The sequence below is a fragment of the Nestor notabilis genome, unplaced genomic scaffold (assembly GCF_000696875.1).
Source record: "Nestor notabilis isolate BGI_N333 unplaced genomic scaffold, ASM69687v1 scaffold2399, whole genome shotgun sequence".
NCBI lineage: Eukaryota > Metazoa > Chordata > Aves > Psittaciformes > Psittacidae > Nestor > Nestor notabilis.
Genome location: NW_009944837.1, coordinates 75,146 through 95,787, shown reverse-complemented (window position 1 = coordinate 95,787; position 20,642 = coordinate 75,146). Strand labels below are relative to the sequence as shown.

General features: G+C 40.2%; 1 protein-coding gene across 1 annotated transcript in view; it reads left to right on the top strand.

Annotated features, from left to right (window-relative positions):
- Positions 1-1,050: 1,050 nt before the first annotated feature.
- MNAT1 (MNAT CDK-activating kinase assembly factor 1) overlaps positions 1,051-20,642 on the top strand; it is a gene marked incomplete at its 5' end in the record, with an annotated part of 84,887 nt that continues 65,295 nt past the window's right edge. Inside the window, 3 exons of the mRNA XM_010022583.1 lie at positions 1,051-1,124; positions 10,138-10,241; positions 14,922-15,062. Coding sequence (XP_010020885.1) covers positions 1,051-1,124; positions 10,138-10,241; positions 14,922-15,062 — 319 coding nt within the window. The remainder of the gene's footprint in view (positions 1,125-10,137; positions 10,242-14,921; positions 15,063-20,642) is intronic.

Sequence of the window (20,642 nt, the reverse complement as noted above, 5' to 3'; positions counted from 1 at the left end):
TCAAGGCCAGGTTGGATGGGACTTTGAGCAGTTTGGTCTAGTGGAAGATGTCCTTGCCCATGGGAGGGGGCGTTGAAACTAGGTGATCTTTAAGGTCCTTTCCAACCCAAACCATTCTATGATTCTGTATGATGTTGTTGGGATGTGGGGAAATTTTGTCATTAACTACCAACATGCTGATGGGGATGTAGTAATAATTTTCATGTTTGATGATAAAGTCTACTGAAGTTAACGAAAGTCAAACTGGAATGAAGTCAACTTAGTTGACTAATTATGGAATGTGGTTAGAACAGAAAGTGTTGTAAAATGCTTGGTTCACTTTGATTTGACAGGTTACTTCTTATTAGGCAGAAAAAATATCCCCAAATTGGAATTTGGCCCGAGTTCTGGGGATTAGATTTTTATACTCCTGGGTGTAGTGTGTCTTGCTCCACAGACAAGGCAGAATCTCAGTTCTTTGTTTTCTTGGGAAGAAAGTCCAAAGTCTTGACTTTGAGAGGCTGTCCACATTCTAGCCAGTTGTCCCTTCATCGTAGTAGTTTTTCCGTCTATCAGATGTTGGATAAATGAGTTCTGGAATGTTCTATTGATGACAAAATAAGATAAGTGTGTAGCATTTTCAGTTTGCTGCTGACATGCTTTCTGTTGTTGGCGCAAAGCCAAGCTCCGTTTCCTAACACTTCTAGAAAAGCTTTTTTTGTGCATGTTACTGTTGCTTCTGGCTTTTCTAACAGGTTTTTCATGCTGAAGCGCTTGCTTGGAACTAGGGTGTTCTAGTCTCTGTTCTCCTGTTTACCTGTAACCCTGGAAAAGGAGTTGGCAATCAGGAGGCAAAGATAGCACCTACCTATGCCAGACTGGCTCCTTTCCTTTGAAGGAAGCACTTCTGTCTCCTCTTAAGGATTCTGTTTGTTGGTCAGTTGTAGGAGCAGCAAAGCAGATTGCTAATAAAACTAGGTCAATACTTAATTGGCTTGCAGCAAGAGCCTTGTTGAATTGAAATCACATCTTTGTGTGTTTATATAAACACTTGTTTCTCTTCTCTCAAAGATACAATAAAAGAGAGGATGACTTTCCCAGTCTAAGTGAATATAATGATTTCCTGGAAGAAATAGAAGAAATTGGTAAGTCCTAATGCTTGCATTTTTGATGTGCTGTGCTCATGAGACCATAGCCTTTTACCTTCTGACTCAGCTGCCTTTGAGAATGTCCAAGTTGAATTTCTGTAATAGGATTTATCATAGTATCAGATGTTTGTCTAGTTACCTTTTTCTGTACATTTTTAATCATATTTGCTGAACTGTAGGACATTAAGTAAAATATTTTATCTACCAGAGGTAAAAAAACATGATTTGAAGTGGAAGCGGTGCTTTATATCTGGAAAGGAAAGGCTTGCAGGGGGCTGTCTGTGCTGCACTGGGAAAGATTAAACAGAGAGAAGAGGAATTGTAATTTTCATTATATGCCTCCATTAGCTTTATCTACCATGACAGAAGCCATATGGTGTCTTTCATCATTTTTGCTTTTTCAAGTACAGTAGTTGAAGCTGCTTTGAAGCTGATGACCTTACATACCACTGTGGTAGCATTTTATGTTGCTGTGCAGAAGGAGAAAGTTTAGGAACAGACATTGATTTCTTTCTCTTTGGATTAGTTGAAGCAGAACTTTGCCCTCTGGGGAAGGGACTATGTTATCAACAGAGTTTATTTTTTTCTTAGTTAGGGCAACTTGTGATTTATGGTGGAGTGATGGATTTTGCTTAGAAAAACAAGGATGTGTTCAAAGGAGTGACTCCTAAATGGTTTGTTTCTTATTTTTATGAGCTTCTGAGGCTTTTCCTTTTTTGTGTCCTGGAGGAAGAAGAGGTGGCTTAGAACATGCAGGAGGGGCAGTGAATGTGATTTGAAGGAAAATGCGGAGATACCACTCCCTTTCAGTTTCTCAGAGGAGCCCTTGGTCCTCTTTGCACTGTGGTGTTTTGTAGAAATGTATCCAGTATGCTTATTGCTGTGAGTAATGCATTGTGTTTTTGTTGGCCTCAGAAATATGAGGCTGGAGAGCTAAATTGTGGCTGGGAAACACCAGGCGCACTCATATGGCTCCAAATATCTGGAGGAGATGATGTGGGTGTAGTTCTGTTTGCATATTTTTTTGGATGTTGTGGGGAAAGGAGGAAATGAGTAGAAAGAATGGTTACATTTTAGCCAGAGGATCCTCGAAGAATCTCTGTGCTCATGGGAAGGAAAACTGCTTTTTATTTATGTAGCATTAAGTATAGGTTTCCTACTTACTGCTGTTGCAGGGATTTTTAGCATCTGCAACAAGGGAGTTGAAGTTTTGCCTGAAATTGCCTTAACCTCATCCATTTCTGCAGAATGTTACTGTTCTCCAGCTCTTGGGATTAGGTTGTTAAATTTCAAATGGTTCCAGAGCTGGCATTAGTAAGTTGATTTAAAAGCAGCAGAAATCATGGCTGGGCTTTGTAACCTTGTGAAGAAAAGTGAATTTGTCAATAATTGTGCTGGCCCTGCAAATGCATAATGAAGCAGTTCAACAGATAAAGAGTTAGGAATTGGAGTTAGTTGCCTGAAAGGGACACCTAAAATACTAAGAGGAGTGGTAAGTCTGACTACCTCCTAGTTTCTTCATGTAGCAGCCAGGGTGATGAGAGGAAAGAAGGGGTGCAGTCAGAAGGCTGTTAATTTTACCATTGTCAAAGGGATCATTTATGCAGAATGCGTTTATGCATTCAGGCAGATCCAGAAGCCAGAGGACAGGTTAGATTAGGGAAAGAATTGAAGCCCTGTTCTCCTTTCCCTGGTCACAAAACTCATTGCACACATGTTCTCCCCAAGCACTTTCCTGCTTGTGTTCATGGGCAGAGTTCTCCACTTGACAGTTTTAAGACTATGGCTACGTTATTAGAAATATTCCAGTGGCTTTGCTGTGCATGTTGCTTGTGGCACGACTGAACAATGTGATAAAGGTGTCTTCAGCTCTGTATTGTTACTTCACATTTTACTGCTGAGAGCAGTTATTTATGGTTTTTTTTGTGTATATGAATTCCCTGCTTGCTTGTGCATGTGAAAAATTAGGCTGGAAGGTGGGAAAGAAAGGGTGTAGTCATGCAGTGCAGTTCTGCCTTGTGGAGCCAGTGTACAGCAGGTTGTCTGGGGGTGGTTGTTGAAGCTGTCAGGTAAGGAAGCTGGGGAGCCAGAGAACTGGGTTTCCCCTTTCTCCCCCTACCCCAAACTTTCAGTTTTCCTTTGGGAGGGGCGAGGTGCAGCTTTACTCTGCTTTCTCTTTACTGGTAAGCTTTGTTTAATAAGTTGTGGTGGTTTAAATGAAGTAGTTGCTTGGCAGAGACAAAATGTAAACTTCTTGTATAAATGTACTTCATGTGATCCTGGCACAATTCTGATAGTTCTTCCAAATGTTACAGGTATGTCAGCTCCAACATTTGCAGCAATTGCACTGTCTTAGTCCATTGATGTGATATATGACCTCACTTGAAACACATTTTCCCCCTTCATATAAGGCATGTTATACCTACAGACTTTTTCTATTTAAAGCAAAGAGTTGGGTGGTACAGCGGAAGCGTGTGTGTGTGTGTGTGAAGGTCAAGCAAACATTAGGGTAGTCACCTCTTAAGATTTCTATTATAAAAAACACGTTTTTGAAGTGGTTTAGAATGTAGCCACTAAATAATGCTTTGGGCTAAAATGTGTTATACAAGGCTTTAAATAGAAACCACATTTTAAAGCAGGTTTTCCCCAGAAAGAAAAATCAGTTGGACAATTTGAGAACATTGTAAACACAGTTTGTTGTCATTAACACTAGGAAGAAAAATAGAAAGGGTTAAAACCTGCGTTTTGGAAAGACGTGTACAGTATCCATTGGAATAAGTCGGGTCTATGCCCATATGATGAGAGGGGTAAGGTTAAACTTTGGAGTGTTGTTACAAGTTACAATCTCTGGACATAATGCAGTTTCTACTCACTCTTTCTACAAGGAAAGAGTTTTTTTCGCTCTTTCTTTCTTTCCCAAAGCATCTTCATAACCAGTTTTTCAAAACCTTCCCTGTAAGCTCTCCAGAGCAGAGCCTGCCTCTGAGCATGTGTGTGCACACTGCCTGGCAGCATTCTCCTGATACATGAGTGAGGCCTCTAGGCATTACCGCAAAACAATTGTTAATGGTAATTATTGCTTTTTAAAAACATTCAGTACATTTGACTTGGAAGGAGGCTACTGTATTTATGCCGTTTGGATTCCTGTATCTCATTACTCCTCCAAGACTTTATGCAGTACTGGCTGCCTAGTGACTTGTCTTGCACAGAACATTTATCTCACAAGCGATCCTTGGATAAAAATAATTTTGGTATCTGTAATCACTTGTGGGTTGTGCTGTTTATTGTTTTGTGGTTTTGCTTGGTTTTTTTCCCCTCCGTGTTTGTGCACGAGGGTGGTATTGCTAGTCCTGACAGTGGGAATAACCCAGCTGGAAGTTGGGCCGCTTGATCAGAGATATATTTCAGTCATCTCACCTGAACACAGATTTTTGGTACCACACTGCTCCAGCCAAAATGATTATCTCTTAGACCAGTGCGGCTGAGTGATTTCAGTCATTTATTCCTATGCTAAGGTATTTTTCTGGAAAATTACTGACCCAATAAAAGAAAACTGAGGATAAACAGAAATAATTATTAATGCCTAACTAGATTTTTCTGGCTTAGCTGTGGGTTTTCTTTTGCTTCTGATAATTATTTTGTTATAATCACAGAAATGTTAGTTGGAGGGGACCTATTAGAATCTGTTCCATCTTATCTCCCCCTCACACCTCTCCTACTCCTTTAAAAAGTGCAGGGACTGTGCATCCAAGTCACCAACCAAAGATGCCACAGTAGCTCTGGGCTCCCCAGGCAGACTGAGGATGAGAGCTGGCGATTTATGATGATCATCATTAAGGAGCTGTTTGTAGTAAAGTGGGAGGAATGTTGTTTATGACAAACTGATACTAGTAATTTTTAACGTTTCAGCTGGCTTATACCAGCAATGCAGATCAAACAGATCTGCATTGTAGCAGAGTAACTATCATCTATCTTGCCAGGGTATGTTCCTACTGTTTGAATAGTAATGTTACCATGTAAAAAATATTTGTCTCTTAAGGACTTAGGAGAAGTCTCAGAAAATTTACGGTATCTTAGACTAAACTGGGGAGATTTTAATGGTCTGAAAGTCCTGCAGTGGAGTGACATTCATTCGTAGTGCTCTGGCTCCAGACAAATTATTGTGCTATATAATTAGTATTTTTGTCTCATTTTCTTTTTTCTAACTGGAAAATATTTTTCCATTTATTGTAGAATTGCATAGTGAATGTTGTTGTTTTGAAAAAGCAGTGAAAATCTCCCTGTAGAGGCTGAATTTTAGTAGTAGCAAGTTTTACCTAAAAAGAATGAAATGTTTCAGAAAAACACAATAGTCTTCCTGTTATACTTCAACAGATGTCTCAAGGCAAGTCATTTTATAAACCAACCAATGTGAGACGGATAAGAGATAAATAATTGTTACATACAAACCAGCTTCTGTTTCTTTTCCCTGAAGGGTTTCAGGCCACTTACATCGGCTTATGCTATATTTCAACATGGACAAAGTAAGTCTGGCTTCTCTTTGAAACCTTTTCAAACTAGCCATCTGCTTTGCCAGTCATATTCAGATCTATACCAATATTTTTTCAGGGTAGGTGTAGCATATGAGTTAGAGTTTTTTAACTCTTTATGGTTCTTCTAGTTTTATAATTTGTTTTGTTGTATTTTTTATTTTAAATATAATTCTTCCAAATGTTTCCTTTTTAAATTTCTGGCAAAACTGGCAGATACACCGACCCTGATAAAAGCCCTGGCAAAGATGTGACAAAAGCCTGTGAAGACTTCCTGCCACAGCTACATGACAAAAGCCCATAAAAGCTTCCCACCACAGGCATTTTTGTTGTAGGAGGGAAGATACTGTTTTTATTTATTAAAGGACAGCTGTTGATCCTGACATAGAGACATACAGGTCTTACTTAACACTGTTGCAACAAAATGTGGCTCTTTGGTATTTTAAGTCTGAAATGTGGATAACTTAGTGTTGAGGAGCAGATGCTTAGGACCAAAGTAATGTTCCTCTTCAGTGACTATGAATCTATATTCAGTGGGAGAAATCCGCCCTGGCCTTTGAAGGTGCTGGAAGTACGACTCTTTCTAATAGCTGGTGTCCTACCGTATTCTCAAGTGACAGAGTAGAGTAAGCTGCACAGAGCAGAATCAGCATGGTATGAGCAGATGTGACTGTTGAGAGGGTTTTACCTGTAGCTTGGTTGCAGCCACAGGAGGAAAACGGAAGGGGAAATAAACCATCTTTCACCTTGCTGCGAGCAGAGCAGCGGGCATTTAAGGTGGTTACTGAAGATTTTTCAAACACAGATGAAGAAATATGTCTCTTACATGGAAATGTTACTTCATATCAAGTAACAAAATAAATGCGCTTTTGTAAGTAGTTCTAAATAAAGGCAGGTATTGGCACATGTTTAGAACTTCCCTGCTTTTCCTAGTATAAGTTTTAAATCTTACAGCTTTTGTTTTACAAACCCAGTTTTGACTAGTCGAACCTATTAAAGGTAACTGAGAAAGGAGAAGAAAAACCCTGAATGTTTCAAGTAGCAATGGTTGCAAAACCTAGATAGATCCAGCTTATTGCTGGATTATTTTTAGAGAAATACCAAAGATGTTCAGGAGCCTAAAGAGGCATTTGGCATCTCCTCGTGCTCCTCCCCTTGCACCTGAAGGTGGCATCTGGGCATCCTGCTAGCACAGTGTTTCTCAGATGCTATTTCTTTCTTGTGTCGTCACTGAAGATTTTAGAGAGCTGGTGTGTGGATTTAGGAAGTGCTGACATTCCCATGCAGCTGCTGTCATTGCAGAGCCCTGGTGTGATTGTATGCCAGCATCTTCACATGACAATTCCTCTCTGCCATAATACCCCAATATTAAGCTGCTTGTCAGCTGGGAACTATAGGATGGAAATTTGGAGGTCAAATCTCCATTAAAATACTAAAAATTTAAATTCAAATAATATGTCTTAGAAAAAATGCTACAACCAGAAAGTGTGTATCTGTTGCAGTATGAAGTTGGAAAATATTATGCCTTTTGGAGAAGGGACACTCCCCCCCCCCCAACAAACCAAAAAAAACCCCAATCCTCCAAAACAAACAACAAAACCCCCTAAAACATTTGAAATGGATAAGTTGTTTCAGAAACTGAGGAGCTGAACTTTGAATGGCTTGTTTGGGTTATAGCAGTGCCCAGAGATTCCACCTGAGATGAGATCAAGACTATGGGGTAGGTGCTGCATATGGCTACAGTACAGAGATACAGCAGATGATCTGTAGGAGAAAGTGTCCTGGGTTCAGCTACAGCAGTCATTTTTTCTCCTTCTTAGTAGCTGGTGCAGTGCTGTGTTTTTGACTTTCAGTCTGGGAACAATGCTGATAACACCGATGTTTTTAGTTGTTGCTAAGTAATGTTTACTCTGACCAAGGACTTTTTCAGTCTCATGCTTTGCCAGAGAGGAGGGGAAGCCAGGAGGAAGCAGAGGCAGGACACCTGACCCAAACTGGCCAAAGGGCTATTCCATACCACAGCACGTCATGCCCAGTATATAAACTGGGGGGAGTCACCTGGAAGGCCCAGATCGCTGCTGGGGTCGGGCTGGGTATTGGTCGGTGGGCGGTGAGCGGTTGTGTCCTCTCCCCTTGTTATTTCCCTTATCATTATTATTGGTAGCAGTAGTGGTTTGTATTATACCTTAGTTACTGGAGAGCTGTTATCTCAACTCGTGGGAGTTACATTCCTTCGATTCTCCTCCCCATCCCTCCGGGAGCGGGGGGAGGAAGGAAAAGGTGGGGAGTGAGCGAGCGGCTGCGTGGTTCCAAGTTGCCGGCTGGGTTTAAACCACGACAGAAAGGAAGCTTTATACCTCTACTCCTGATTCTTACTGGTGGGAGACCTCCAGTGTAGAGGCCCAGTTATCTGCCAAGGGACAGTTGCAAAGCTGGAAATTGAACTTTGGTATCAATTCCTTTTCAAATTCTTAAACTGCAAAACCAGTCTCTATCCCAAATCTTCCTCCTGAAGTGAGGGTAGTGGGGTGGAGGTGGAAGAGTTCAGCTGATTTGGGAGCCAGCCTCAATTAAAATGTCAGTCCTGTTGATTGTGCTTATTATTAGGAAAAGAGGTGGGGGAATAAATACAGCCTCTGGGTTTTGGTTTTTTTTGCTTAAGGTTAGGAATTTCTTCAGCTGTATCTTGCTTTGCCCTTTTATTTCAGTTCAAGGAAGGACTGAATACATTTGATCAGAGTGAGACAATGTGGTGGTTCAGTACTCCTGAAAAGAGAGTATTCCTATTTCCATCTGTACGCTTTTAGTACTTCCCTTGTACCACCTCTGGCACTTGCCTGACCCCTTTGTTGAGCCAGTTCAGGTTACTGGAGGGTGTCTGTTGACACTGCGAAGTATCCGGGGTGTCCTGTAGTCAGAGCAGGTGAAAGAGTGAGACTTGTGCCTGGGAAGAGGGACATAAGAGTAGGGCTGCCCCTTTTGAGCAGTAATGACCTGCTGTGCAGCTCAGTTCTACAAATCCAGCTGTATCCCACAACTTCAGCAAAATGGACCTTTCCTATTTTCTCTGCCTGCCCCCATTTGTTCCCTGCTTTGATTTCTTGCTGTTCCCTTAGCTACTGTCAACTGATTTGCTCGTCTAGGATATTCATGGTTTAGTTTACCTAGAACCCTTCTAAAAGCTCATTTCTGCTGTGTGGAGAGGATGAAAGAAGTGATGTAATCTTAACCAAACTGAGATGTGTGCTACACTGATAAGTAACGACAGACCTAATGCTTCTTCCTTCCATTTCTCTCTAGCAGCGTTATTTATACAAATGACTTGGCAGTAGTGCATGTGCCCAGGGTTCATTTGGCCTTAGCTGCTTGAGAACCTAGAGAACTGAACCATAATCTTGCAAGTCCTGTGCTGGTTTTCACTTCCCTTCCTCGGGGTTTGACTTCACAATGGCATATCGATGGCACTTTCTTGCGAAGGATATTTGTCAATGGCTGGGCAAATCTCTCTGCTGCTCTTGTAAATTTACTGTAGCCATGTGACAAAAGCTCTTCAAGGCTTTGAGTGCTGCATGTTTGCAGTCTTCGATAGCTTTAAGGCCATGGGCATGAGCCCAGCATCCGCTCTGGATGGTGATCACCAAGCAACTTCCCAGTGATAATGGCTTTCAGTTGGAATTCACTTGACCCACAACTGAACCAGTGACCTAGAGGTGAAAGGCTCAGGCATTGTATCAAATTACTAATCATCCAAACTGTCTACATCATTCAAGCTGTTGATGATAAAAACTGTTCAATTTCTTGAGGTATCTTCTGTGCAATGTGTAGATAATTGGGAATGTTGTGCTAAACTATGAAGCTTGCTGGCTGACCCTGCTTGCTCATAATTTTATGTGAGATAGTCTATCACTATCAAGAGACATCAAAAGAAATGTCATTTAACCTGTGAATTGGGATGCATCTGCAGATTCCTCATAATAAAAGTAATTTTAAGTTACCGAATAATACGAATTTTTTTGTATATCTGAGAGTTTGAACAGCATCTAGTCTTTGTGCATTAGATAATCTTACGAAATGGAATGACATAATTTCTAACCGTGTCTTAATATGTATGTGTTTAGTCTAATCTCATTTTACAGGATTCACTGTTCTGAGCTGTAATGCTACTTGAAAAGGTCAATGTTTTACAAATAATACGAATAATAATATTATTCATGTATGTCATTATCAGTATCACAAAATAGGATGCAAGGCTCAAATTGTTGTCTCCTACAGATGTATAAACCTAAAAGAGCTTTGCTAGCTGAGGTTGTGTTTAGCAGGTTGTGTCTTTATTTGCAGGGCATATTTAAATGAATTCTGTTGTTGCGGTGGTTGCATCTGGTGCTAGAAGGGATAGAGAACATAAAGAGTAGTATTTCTTTGTCATAGTCATGCATGCTGACCTAATACTTTTGCTTTCTGTCTTTTTAATATTTATGTAGTATATAACTTGACCAACAATGTGGATTTGGAGAACACCAAAAGGAAAATGGAACTGTACCAGAAGGATAACAAAGAAGTCATTCAGAAAAATAAGATAAAACTGGTTAGTTAACTTCTCCTCTGCCCTACAATTTTTATTCATTAGTTACAGAATTAGAGGATTTTTGAAGCAAAGTACTTTCTGTAATGTCTTAAAACGAAGTCAGAGCTGAAGGCATTATGCAGATTTCACTTTGTATTTAGAAACTGTAATATGCTGATGTTCTGTGATAGTGATATTTAGTGCTGTGTAAAGAGGCTACACTGATAGTTGAAATGTAGTCACGCTTTATTTTGGGAAGGGCTTGAAAAGAAGGGCAGGGAGTAAAATCTGCATCTAATACATCAGCACTGCATGCGTGCTGGCAGTGTTGTTGGACAATATCCAGGAGAGACAAAGTTCATTCCTATACCAGGACAATCATCCCTTTCTCATCTGAAGGAAGAAAGAAATCCAGACACAGACATTGTGAAGCTCCCAGGAGAGAACTGCAAAATTGAGGGAAAGTATGGATCTGGTTTATGCAAAATTTAAAATGAAAGATGTTGAAACAAACATTAAAAGTTTTGTTCAAGAGCTGGTAACAATAACATCAAGAGAATTGTATATATGATCTGTATGCAAAACATACGGTTCTTTGAAGATTTATTCATTAAAATACAGCTTAGATATCATTTTGTTCTTTAAAAATAAACTTGTGAGTGTTTCTTTCTGTAAGAAAAGTTTAATCTGTTAAATATTTTCTCGGTATAAAAATACACATTGTTACCAGTTCTTGGAGGAAAATGTCTGCCCAGAGTGTGACATAACAAGGTCTTCTGTTTGTATTCCAGTTGCACTAAGGACTTGCTTTCAAATCAGTAGGGGAGAAATCCTCACTCCCCTGAAGTCTGTGGTGAAACTTCTAGTGATTTCTTTAGCACTAGCATTTCACAGGAGGAGATTGGAATCTGAAAAATGTTTGTTTGAACCTCTTCCTTTTAAAGGCAAGGAAATTTCCCTAGGGGTCCATCTCTGATCTGTTGTCCTGTCTCTGACACTGTGCAATATCCTATGCTTCAGAGCTTGAAGAGACCTGCCAAATCTTTGGCTACATGTCTTTACAATGTAGGTGCAACCTCTTAGGGTCACAGTGAGAAGAGGGCGCTTTGCTTGCAGCCCACCTTCTGTTCCTGTATGTGACTCACAGACAGCCTTTGCGCTGCTGTGTGATCATATCGAGCAGCACAGTTACACTCTGGACCCACTCAAGCCCCCTGGGTCTTCTGTTTTCTGTACTGTGGGGTATTGCTGTGCCTAGAGGCTGTCTGGTGGAAGCTGTGCAAGTGTGCGTGAATACAGACTTACTGGAGATCCGGAGACATTTCTTTTTTCTTTCTTTTTCAACATTTGAAACATTCAACATTTCTTTTTCAACAATTGAAACTTAATAATAGACTTGACGCAGTTGCTATTACAAAAACTGCATGATCTTGCCCATAAATTTACCCCTCTCCCAGGAGCTGCTCTTTTTGGCAGGTTTTGGAATGTCTCTACTCCATAAATGGTAAAAGGTGCCCTAATTTGTTGCCTGAACTTCTTATAGCCAGTCATTGTCCCTTCATTCTTGGACTCATAGATTTTCCTGTCCACTGTAATAGTTTGCTTCTGAGGAATATTAATAGATATTCTCTGTCCATGTTGGTGCTTTTGTTACCTTTTGCCTGTTTTAGTTTGAATTTGTGTTTGGCAAGTGGAAGGGACCAGAATTGAAAGCAGTATCATAGCTGAGATCTTAACAGCCTCTTATAAAAGAACACTGTTTTCCCATCTTTACTGGAAATATGTTGACATGATCCCAAGACTTGTAACACTATTGTAGGAGGTTAAAAATTGGTAGTGGTCAAGTAGTGCATCATGGTTTTTTGTCATTGGTTTTGAACCGATCAATTATTGTCTCTAAATCTATGGCCTTGTAAATTATTTTGATCTTACTTCTGCTACTTCTCACGAGTATGTCGTTCTTACCTAAAAATCAAAATATTAGGTTAGTGAAACAGCCACCTCAGGATTTGAGTGACTGCTTGTTCTTCTGTCAATACAAGCCCTAGTTTTCATCTCTGTAGCCCATTCCTAATGACCTTGCTACTTGTGTACTAACTCATCTGTTAGATCTATAGATTTAATGCAGAACCATGTGGAAAAGGCGTTTAAACAGACAGGTTTGGATAAAAAAGTGAAGAACTCGTGGAGGAGAGGTTCTTGTTATAAATTGGTTTTTATGTATCATTATTGTGGTTTAACCCCAGCTGGTAACTAAGTACCACACAGCTGCTTGCTCACCCACTTCTTCCCCCATCCCAGAGGGGATAGGGAGGAGAATCAAAAGAATGTAAACCCCATGGGTTGAGATAAGAACAGTTTAATAACTAAAATAAAGTACAATATACTACTACTACTAAGGGAAACAAGGGGTGAGAATATAAAACTAAAAGGAGAAAGGGAAAAAAACCCCCAAACCCAGCAATGATGCACAATATGGTTACCACCCGCTGACTGATACCCAGCCTGACCCAGGCAGCGATCTGTCCTCCTGGATGACTCCTCCAAGTTTATATGCTGGTTATGACGTGCTGTGGTATGGAATACCCCTTCAGCTAGTTTGGGTCAGCTGTCCTGTCTCTGCTCCTTCCTGGCTTCTTGTGCCCCTCCTTACTGGTGGAGCATGAGACTGAGAAGTTGCTGGTGAGGGTAAGCGCTACTTAGCAACAACTAAAACATCAGTGTGTTATCAGCATTGTTCTCAGACTAAAACCAAAACACAGCACTGCACCAGCTACTAGGAAGAAAATTAACTCTATCCCAGCCAAAACCAGGACACTTATAAATACTGCTTATCTATATGTATATAGTCTTGCACTCTGAGTGGACTACGGTTTTCCCAAATGTGCCTTTTTCCTTCAATATCTGCTGTTCTCCAGTCATATAGGTAGCTTGTTACTTCCTGCTTTGTCACTAGATGTTTAATTGCACTTGCTGCTTTGTTCAGTCTTGAAATAGTTTTGTCTGAACTCCGTGGTGTGAATGTGTTTTTCTTGATGGTCCTTCCTTGAATCTGGTGAAACACTATTATGCTTTCTGTTTACTACTTGCACGTGTCATCTTGAGTTTCCTCTAGGCTTCACCATGATCATCTTTTTCTTTAGATGTTGAGACTGTGTCTAGATTATCTTCAAGGTTGACACAACCATCACTGCCTATTGAACTCTTCTCCCTTCTCTTTAATGTTTTGTTTGGTCTTCCCTTCAGAAGGAATTTGATCTGACTTGTGATAATTCTTCCTTTCCTGTAGTCTGATCTGGTTTAGGTTTCTACATCAGTTTACTTATTTCTGACTGTAACTTTTTTGGGGCTGGTTCTTCAGGCTAGGTCTTCGAGCACTTCCCTACCAGCTTTCTTCTGTTTCAGTGCAAATTCCAGGCAGTCTTTACACATAAATGTGGAAGAGGCCTGGAATGTCTTTGAGACTCTAAGCTCTTTGGTTTTGTTGACTGAACTAACTAAATCCCGTAATTCTCAGAAATAACCTCAATTAGCAAATTGGGGATTTTCTTGTTTGCTTGTTTCCTGTCATTAAATGCAAAGAGAATCCAGTTTTCAGGTGATCACTGGTTGGTGACCAGCTCTTTTCCAGTGTCACTGCTATAATTAGTTATAAATAGTTTTAAAATGAAAACACCTTCTGTTGGCTCAGTGACAGGTGATGAGATCTGGCAGCTCTTGCGTTCAGGAGTAACTGGGCCTCACAGGGACCCATTGGTTTGATCTGCCTGGTGAAGGTGTGTTTTTCAGCATATTCTGGCCTCTATCAGCTAACTATGCTTTATGATACAACTTTATAAAAATGAATTTTACCAAGCTCTTGGCTGCAATGATGTTTGGCTGAAGCTGCTTCCATCAGTAAATAACCTCTTTAAGTTTTATACAATTTTAATTATTTCTGCATTTTTACTGAATCTCCCTTTGCTTTAGTATTTTGTTGGTGGGGAAAATTTGGAAAATGTTTGCTGTGTGTTTTGTCCTATACCCCTGACAATCAAACTGGTGCTCTTTTGGTTTCCTCTTCTGTATAAATGGTTTAATCCTTTTATTTTCCCCTCTCTCTGAACCTTCCTTTTTTTTTTTTTTCCTCCCTCTTTCAGTGGGATTTTCAAATACAGATTATTAAGAAGGTTAAAAAAGGCTTCTCAAAAAGTAAATCCTGAAACAAAAACTAGTCATTTTGTACTAGTAATCTCTTATTTTTCATCTCGTGTCACATGACTGCAGTCCAGGTTATAGGAAAAATTCCTCATTTTCTGGCAATGTGACATTTTTAAAGTTCATGCTTATATATGTTCTAGCTTATAAGCTTCTCTGTTAATATTCACAGCTTTGTAATTGCTTATTTTTCTCCTACACCGCTGATAAGCACAGTGTCACCTGCACAGAAGATGCAGCTGGTGGGGGGTGGCGATCAGGTATTGTGGGATTATATTTTCGGTCACCCCACATATGTCACATGAGAAGTAGGATGTGTGGAAGCAGAGGGGGGTTCATTCTAGAGTGAATGTATCGCAACGTGACCCACTGTCATCCTCTACTATATAAAGAACCAAGACACAGATTATTACATCCAGCTGCAGAGAGCAGCAAGGCTAAGTTTGCTTTGGACAATAAGAGTAGGTGGAATTATCATCCACAATCATCTAACTTATGTTTCAGACGCGGGAGCAGGAAGAGTTGGAAGAAGCGTTAGAGGTAGAGCGACAGGAAAGTGAACGAAGGCGACTGCTCATACAGAAAGAAGAACAAATACAACAGATCCTAAAAAAGAAGAATAAGCAGGCGCTCTTGGATGATCTGGTGAGTAACCAAACCAGAGGCTTTGAAGGCTCAGTAGCAGCACAAACAGCAAGGACATTGACATTAATCTCTACTATGGTTAAGTCTGTGGCATTAACACACCTGCTTCTTTCTGTTTCCCTGTCTTGCATGTTTCGTGTTACTGTTCTCTCACTTGTTATTCATTTCAATATTACAAACAACTCTTGTTTTGGTAAACTAAGGATAGAGGAAGAATGCTTCTGGGATTCATGGACTTGGTTGGACTCATTGTCCAGAATGTCCAATGCTGGTTAGAAATTAATTCTAGGAAAGCATCTTGGCTGTTTCAACACAAAATTTATCCTGGATAAGATTCTAGCAAAGTAAAATGAAGAAGGTTTTTTGTGTATTTGAAGAAAGCTATTTTCCTGGTTCTACCTGGTTTGATTTTTGTGTTCCTTTTTTTTTTACCCTTTTTTTTTTTACCCTTTTTTTTCCAAGTGAGCTTCCACTGAAAGCTCTTTTCCTGTTGCTAATTGACATGTGGAGGTATATTTCAGAAATTACTTTCATGTATCTAGCCACTCTACCAGTTTGTATATTAGTTGACATTTGACTGCATATCAGAAGAAAAGTTGGTATAAAAGTCTAGATTTCTGTTTGATTCATTGACAATATGACAGCCACAGACATTGTGATCAAGGATGGCTTGCATTAGCATAGCTGATATGGTGACTACTCCACATTGAACCTGATGGCAGATGTGTGCGGTTCAGTCATGTCTGAGGCCATGGAACTGCCTGCTTCGTTTGCCTTCAGCTGATGACAGTTGCATCTGCTTTAGTGTATGGCTGGTCATGCAGTTTGTGAGGGTGGTAAGGGAGCTACTAAGTTGGTACATGTATGCAGCTATGTCAATGTGGTTTACAGCTGCTTGGCAGATTTAAACCAGAATTTCTCTTATTTTGGTTTATCTCACGTTTATATAGTGTTAATTCCTGTTTTGTGTTCTCAGTTCTTACTCAAGATACAGATGCTTTTCTGCTTTTCCTGTAAAGGTAGAGTTCCTCTTTGAACCAGTGCAGAAGGCACTGATATGAAGAGAGAGCATCAATCTGCAATTTAGGTGTTTCATGGCCTCCTGAAGAGATGCCTTTTTCTAAACCAAGAGTCCTAGCAACCTATCACTGGTTTTGGTGATAGGAGCTGGTGTTTATTTTTTTGTAGACAAAAGCAGAGATGAGCAGAAAGGTTCTTTGAAAATCCTTCAAGTCTGTAACTTTGCATCCAGCAGTCTCTTTGCACTTTAAAGTGGAACATGCTTACAGTCCGTGCGATTATGAATAGTTTGAGTAGTGGATCAAGGAATAAAAACTCCACTATGAGCTTGAATTTAATGGCTCAGAACAGGGGTTTTGAACTTGTTTTCGACTTACTTCAATCCTGTTCTCAACTACATTCCTAAGTTACTACTGGAGACCAGTGGTGGTGTGTTTATTTTTTTTGTTTTCTTATTTACTTTACACAGCAGTTGGTTTTGCTGGAAACCTACTTCACCAGATGGCTTGCGGAAAGAATGGTTATAAGTAATCTCTAAAACATGACCAAAATAGGTTGTTTGGTAGTTTTAACTGTGATTGCACATGTATTGCTATGAAAATTTACCTTAATAATAAAAAAACAACAGAAAGGTGATTTTTAAAGGCTGAGGAAGGAAGCTGAGCATTTTTAAGTTGTCTCTGTTTATCAAGGGGCACTGTCAACTTAAATTTGAGCTGAAACTTGTTTCATAATACTAAAGGTTTATAAAACCAGCACTGAATTGTTTGTATAATGGCTTACCAAGTCTCAGGAAAAACAGCAGTTGTTAAACATATAAACATCTCTTATGGTCTCTGAATCCCTCTAATGCTGTGCTGCAAATCTGAAAATGAAGCTGATCATGAGTAAAACTTTATTGAGAAATGCAGCAAAAGCCAAGCATAAGTAGTAGCAGTGTAAAGAATTACATTTAAAAAGACAAAATAATCATGTATCTCTCGTCAGTACTGTGCTAAACCAACAAGGATTAGGTTCTTTTGATTTGACAAGATGAGTAGCTCTGGAGAGGACACCTTTAGCAGCGGAGCATGGGGAAATTGCAGCAGTGGATGGCTGCAGACTCTTCAGAAGGGATAGGTAAGGAGAAAGAGGTGGTGGGGTTACATTATATGTCAGGGAGTGCATCGACTGCCTTGAACTCCATGTTGTGAGTGAGGAGGCTGAATGTTTGTGGGTGAAGATCAGGGGGAAGTCCAACCAAGCAAATATCCTGGTAGGACTCTGTAGCCAGGATGAAGCTACAGATGAAGCGTTCTTCAAACAACTGGGGGAAGTTTTATAATCACTTGCCCTTGTTCTCATGGGGGACTTCAACCTACCAGATGTCTGCTGGAAGTACAATACAGCAGAGAAGAAACAATCCGGGAGGTTCTTGGGGGGTATAGAAGATAACTTCCTGACCCAGATGGTTAATGAGCCAACTAGGGGAGATGCCTGGATAGATTTGCTGCTCACAAACAGAGGACTGGTGGATGATATGGTGGTTGGAGGCCATCTTGGTCAAAGCGATCACAAAATGATTGAATTTTCAATCTTTGAAGAAGTCAGGAAGAAGGTCAGCAAAACCTTCACCTTAGACTTCTGGAGAGCTGACTTTGGCCTGTTCAGGATGCTGGTTTTCTTGGGAAACATTATTGGAGGACAAAGGGGTCTAGGAAGGATGGACACTCTTCAAAAATGAAATAGTTAAGGCACAGGAGCAGGTGGTCCCTATGTGCCAAAAATCAAACCGGTGGAGAAGAGACCAGCCTGGCTGAACAGGGAGATATTGCTTGAATCAGGAAAAAAGGAGGATTTATCACCTGTGGAAGAAGGGACAGTCACCCCATGAGGACTACAGGGATGATGCTAGGTTATGTAGAGAGAAAGTTAGAAAGGTGAAGGCACAGATAGAACTAAATTTGGCCACTGCCATAAAACATAATGAAAAAATACTTCTACAAATATATTAGCAACAAAAGGAGGGCCAAGGGGAACCTTTGTTCTTTACTGGATACTAGGGGAAACCTAGTGATTGAGGATGAGGAAAAGGCTGAGGTACTTAATGCTGCCTTTGCCTCAGTCTTTAATAGTCACACCAGCCATCCTTAGAGTACTCAGTTCCATGAGCTTGGATGGCAGAGATGCAGAGCTGAATGAAGTCCTCGTAATCCAGGAGGAAATGGTTTGTTCATTTGTTCCGATGTTCCCCTCTCCCCTCTCCCTTGGCAGCAAGAGAAAATGTAAGACAAATCTGAGTGATGCAGGTAGGGATGTCGGGTGTTTCTTCTTCCACAAAGAGAATTTCAGTTTTAGTGCTTAAATCCTAATGAGTGAGGAGATTCAGTTTCTTGTATGTGTTAGTTATAGTGTTATCATATTGAGTAAAGGTCTCAGTTGTTTATAAAAGTGCCTGACAATATCATCCTATCTTCAAAAATCTTACAATTTATATAGTCCAGAGGCAGGGAAAAGGGCACAGAAATGTTTGGTATTTAAAATGTCACGCAGCAGGCTCTGGTTCTTGGTCAGCCTGGAGGGTGCAGTGGCTTGTGCAGAAAGGATAGACCTGGGGCCAAGGCTCCATGAGCCTGTCCTCAGTGGAGAGCGGGGGTTGGGGAGGCCAGTGTCACTTGCTGGAGAGGTGAGCAAGGCATTGCTGGTGGCTCAGGCTCTACAGGCTACTGGAAGAGCTATCAGGTGCTTTGCCTAGGCTGTTAGTTGGTTTGCCCCCCAGTACTAAATTAGGCTGATTTTATACTACCTTCACTGTAAGTGACTTCTTTCACAATAAACTCTCTCACGTCAAAAGCACAACATTTATCCTTGTAGTCTCAAATGCATTTTACATACTGGGAGAGTTGTTTGTATATTTTGTTTTGGGTGGGTTTTTTTTTAACCTTCCAGACTTGGATAATCAGGGCTGAGCAAAATATTAAAGCACTTCCTTTTATTTATTGTATAAACTCTCTCACCTGTGTACAGAGGATTATAGATCTGTTCTTAGATGTTTTCTGTGTTGTGTGACTTGCAGTCTCCTCTTTAAGAGCCCATACTTCCCAGGCATGAACAAAATGGCATTGATGCTCATGGCAAAGAGGCAGATTTTTCTTGGGCTGGAGCATAGCTTGGTGACAAGTAAGGTGCTTCAGAGACATCAAGTGTTCCCACTGTCACTAGGACCTCAGGAATGTTGGGAGAAATCTGTCAAATTTTTGCATATAACTAGCTTTGTTCATACTGTTAGTTTTCCCATACAGAGAATTGCTAGTATGGATAAAGGCATAAAGGATTGGACCTTTCATGTGTGTTAATAGTTAACAGAAGGGTTATCTGCATATTTGAAAGGACAAACAATGACGGATGTGGTGGCTTGCTGGCATGGTGTGGGTTTCCCACAGTTGTGTAATCTGGTTACTGGCCATTGTACGAACTCTAAGTTGGTAGAAAAATTCTCTTCCTTTAGATACTGTGTTAGAAATGCAGTGAATGTTGAAGGAATATGAGAGGGCAAAATGAACCAGACAAGGCTTCCCACTCTTCACTTCTCCCCAAGCATATTAAATCTGATGATTGAAAGAGTCCAACATCCTTAAACTCTGGTGACAGCTAGCAGCACATGCTGCTGCATGTTTGTTACGGACATGTACAACACCTTGAGGGTTCAGACTGTAAACTAGTTCATTTGTGGTCCAAATTTTCTCCAGTTATACAAAAATTAGATGTCTCATTACTGCAGTTCCTTCCCCGTCTCCTACTTAATCATAGAAGTGTGAGTAGGATGCTGTGCCATAGTTATATTTGTGACTCTGGACCAGATCTTACCATGGGAGATTTTTCTGCTTTTAGCACTTGCAATCTAGTGGTAAGACAAAGGAAATGTCATAAAAAATGGAGAGGAAAGAGAATTGGAGAGTGATGTGAAAAGTCAGTGTAAAACATGACCATTTTTCATGATAACTTAAGTTTTTTCTGGGATACTATGAACAGCAAAACATCCTGCAGCATTAAAAACTTACAGCTTCGTACCCTGAAATGAATAAGTGAAAATCACAGTCCAGTTTATTAAAGTTTATTTGGTTTTATGAGTAACAAATATGGTTCATGGTTCAGAACCATAAACGGAAGTCTGTGTGACATTTGAGGCCTTAGGAATAAAATACTGCTCTAGAGCAGTCCAGGAAGAATCCATCTGAACTTCTTCCCTGCTCTCAACTTTAGGGTCATTCTAGCTAGAAAGTCTTCAGAATTTCAGGGTGCATGTGGATAATCATATTAGTTCATTAGAAAATTACTTGGGTTATAATTTTCTGACTCTCAAGAATGCAGTTACATATATGTATGTTAATAATCAATCTGTTGTGAGAGCTTAAGTAGTTCACTTGCTTAACTATTCATTTTACTACTTTTTATATATTTATTTTTTAAATTGGCTGGCTTCCCTAAAAATAAGTTGGTGAAGGAGAAAATAAATATGCTGTTGGTTGCACTCACAATAGTGCCATTGTGCAAAGCAGAGCAAGGATCGCTTCCAAACGG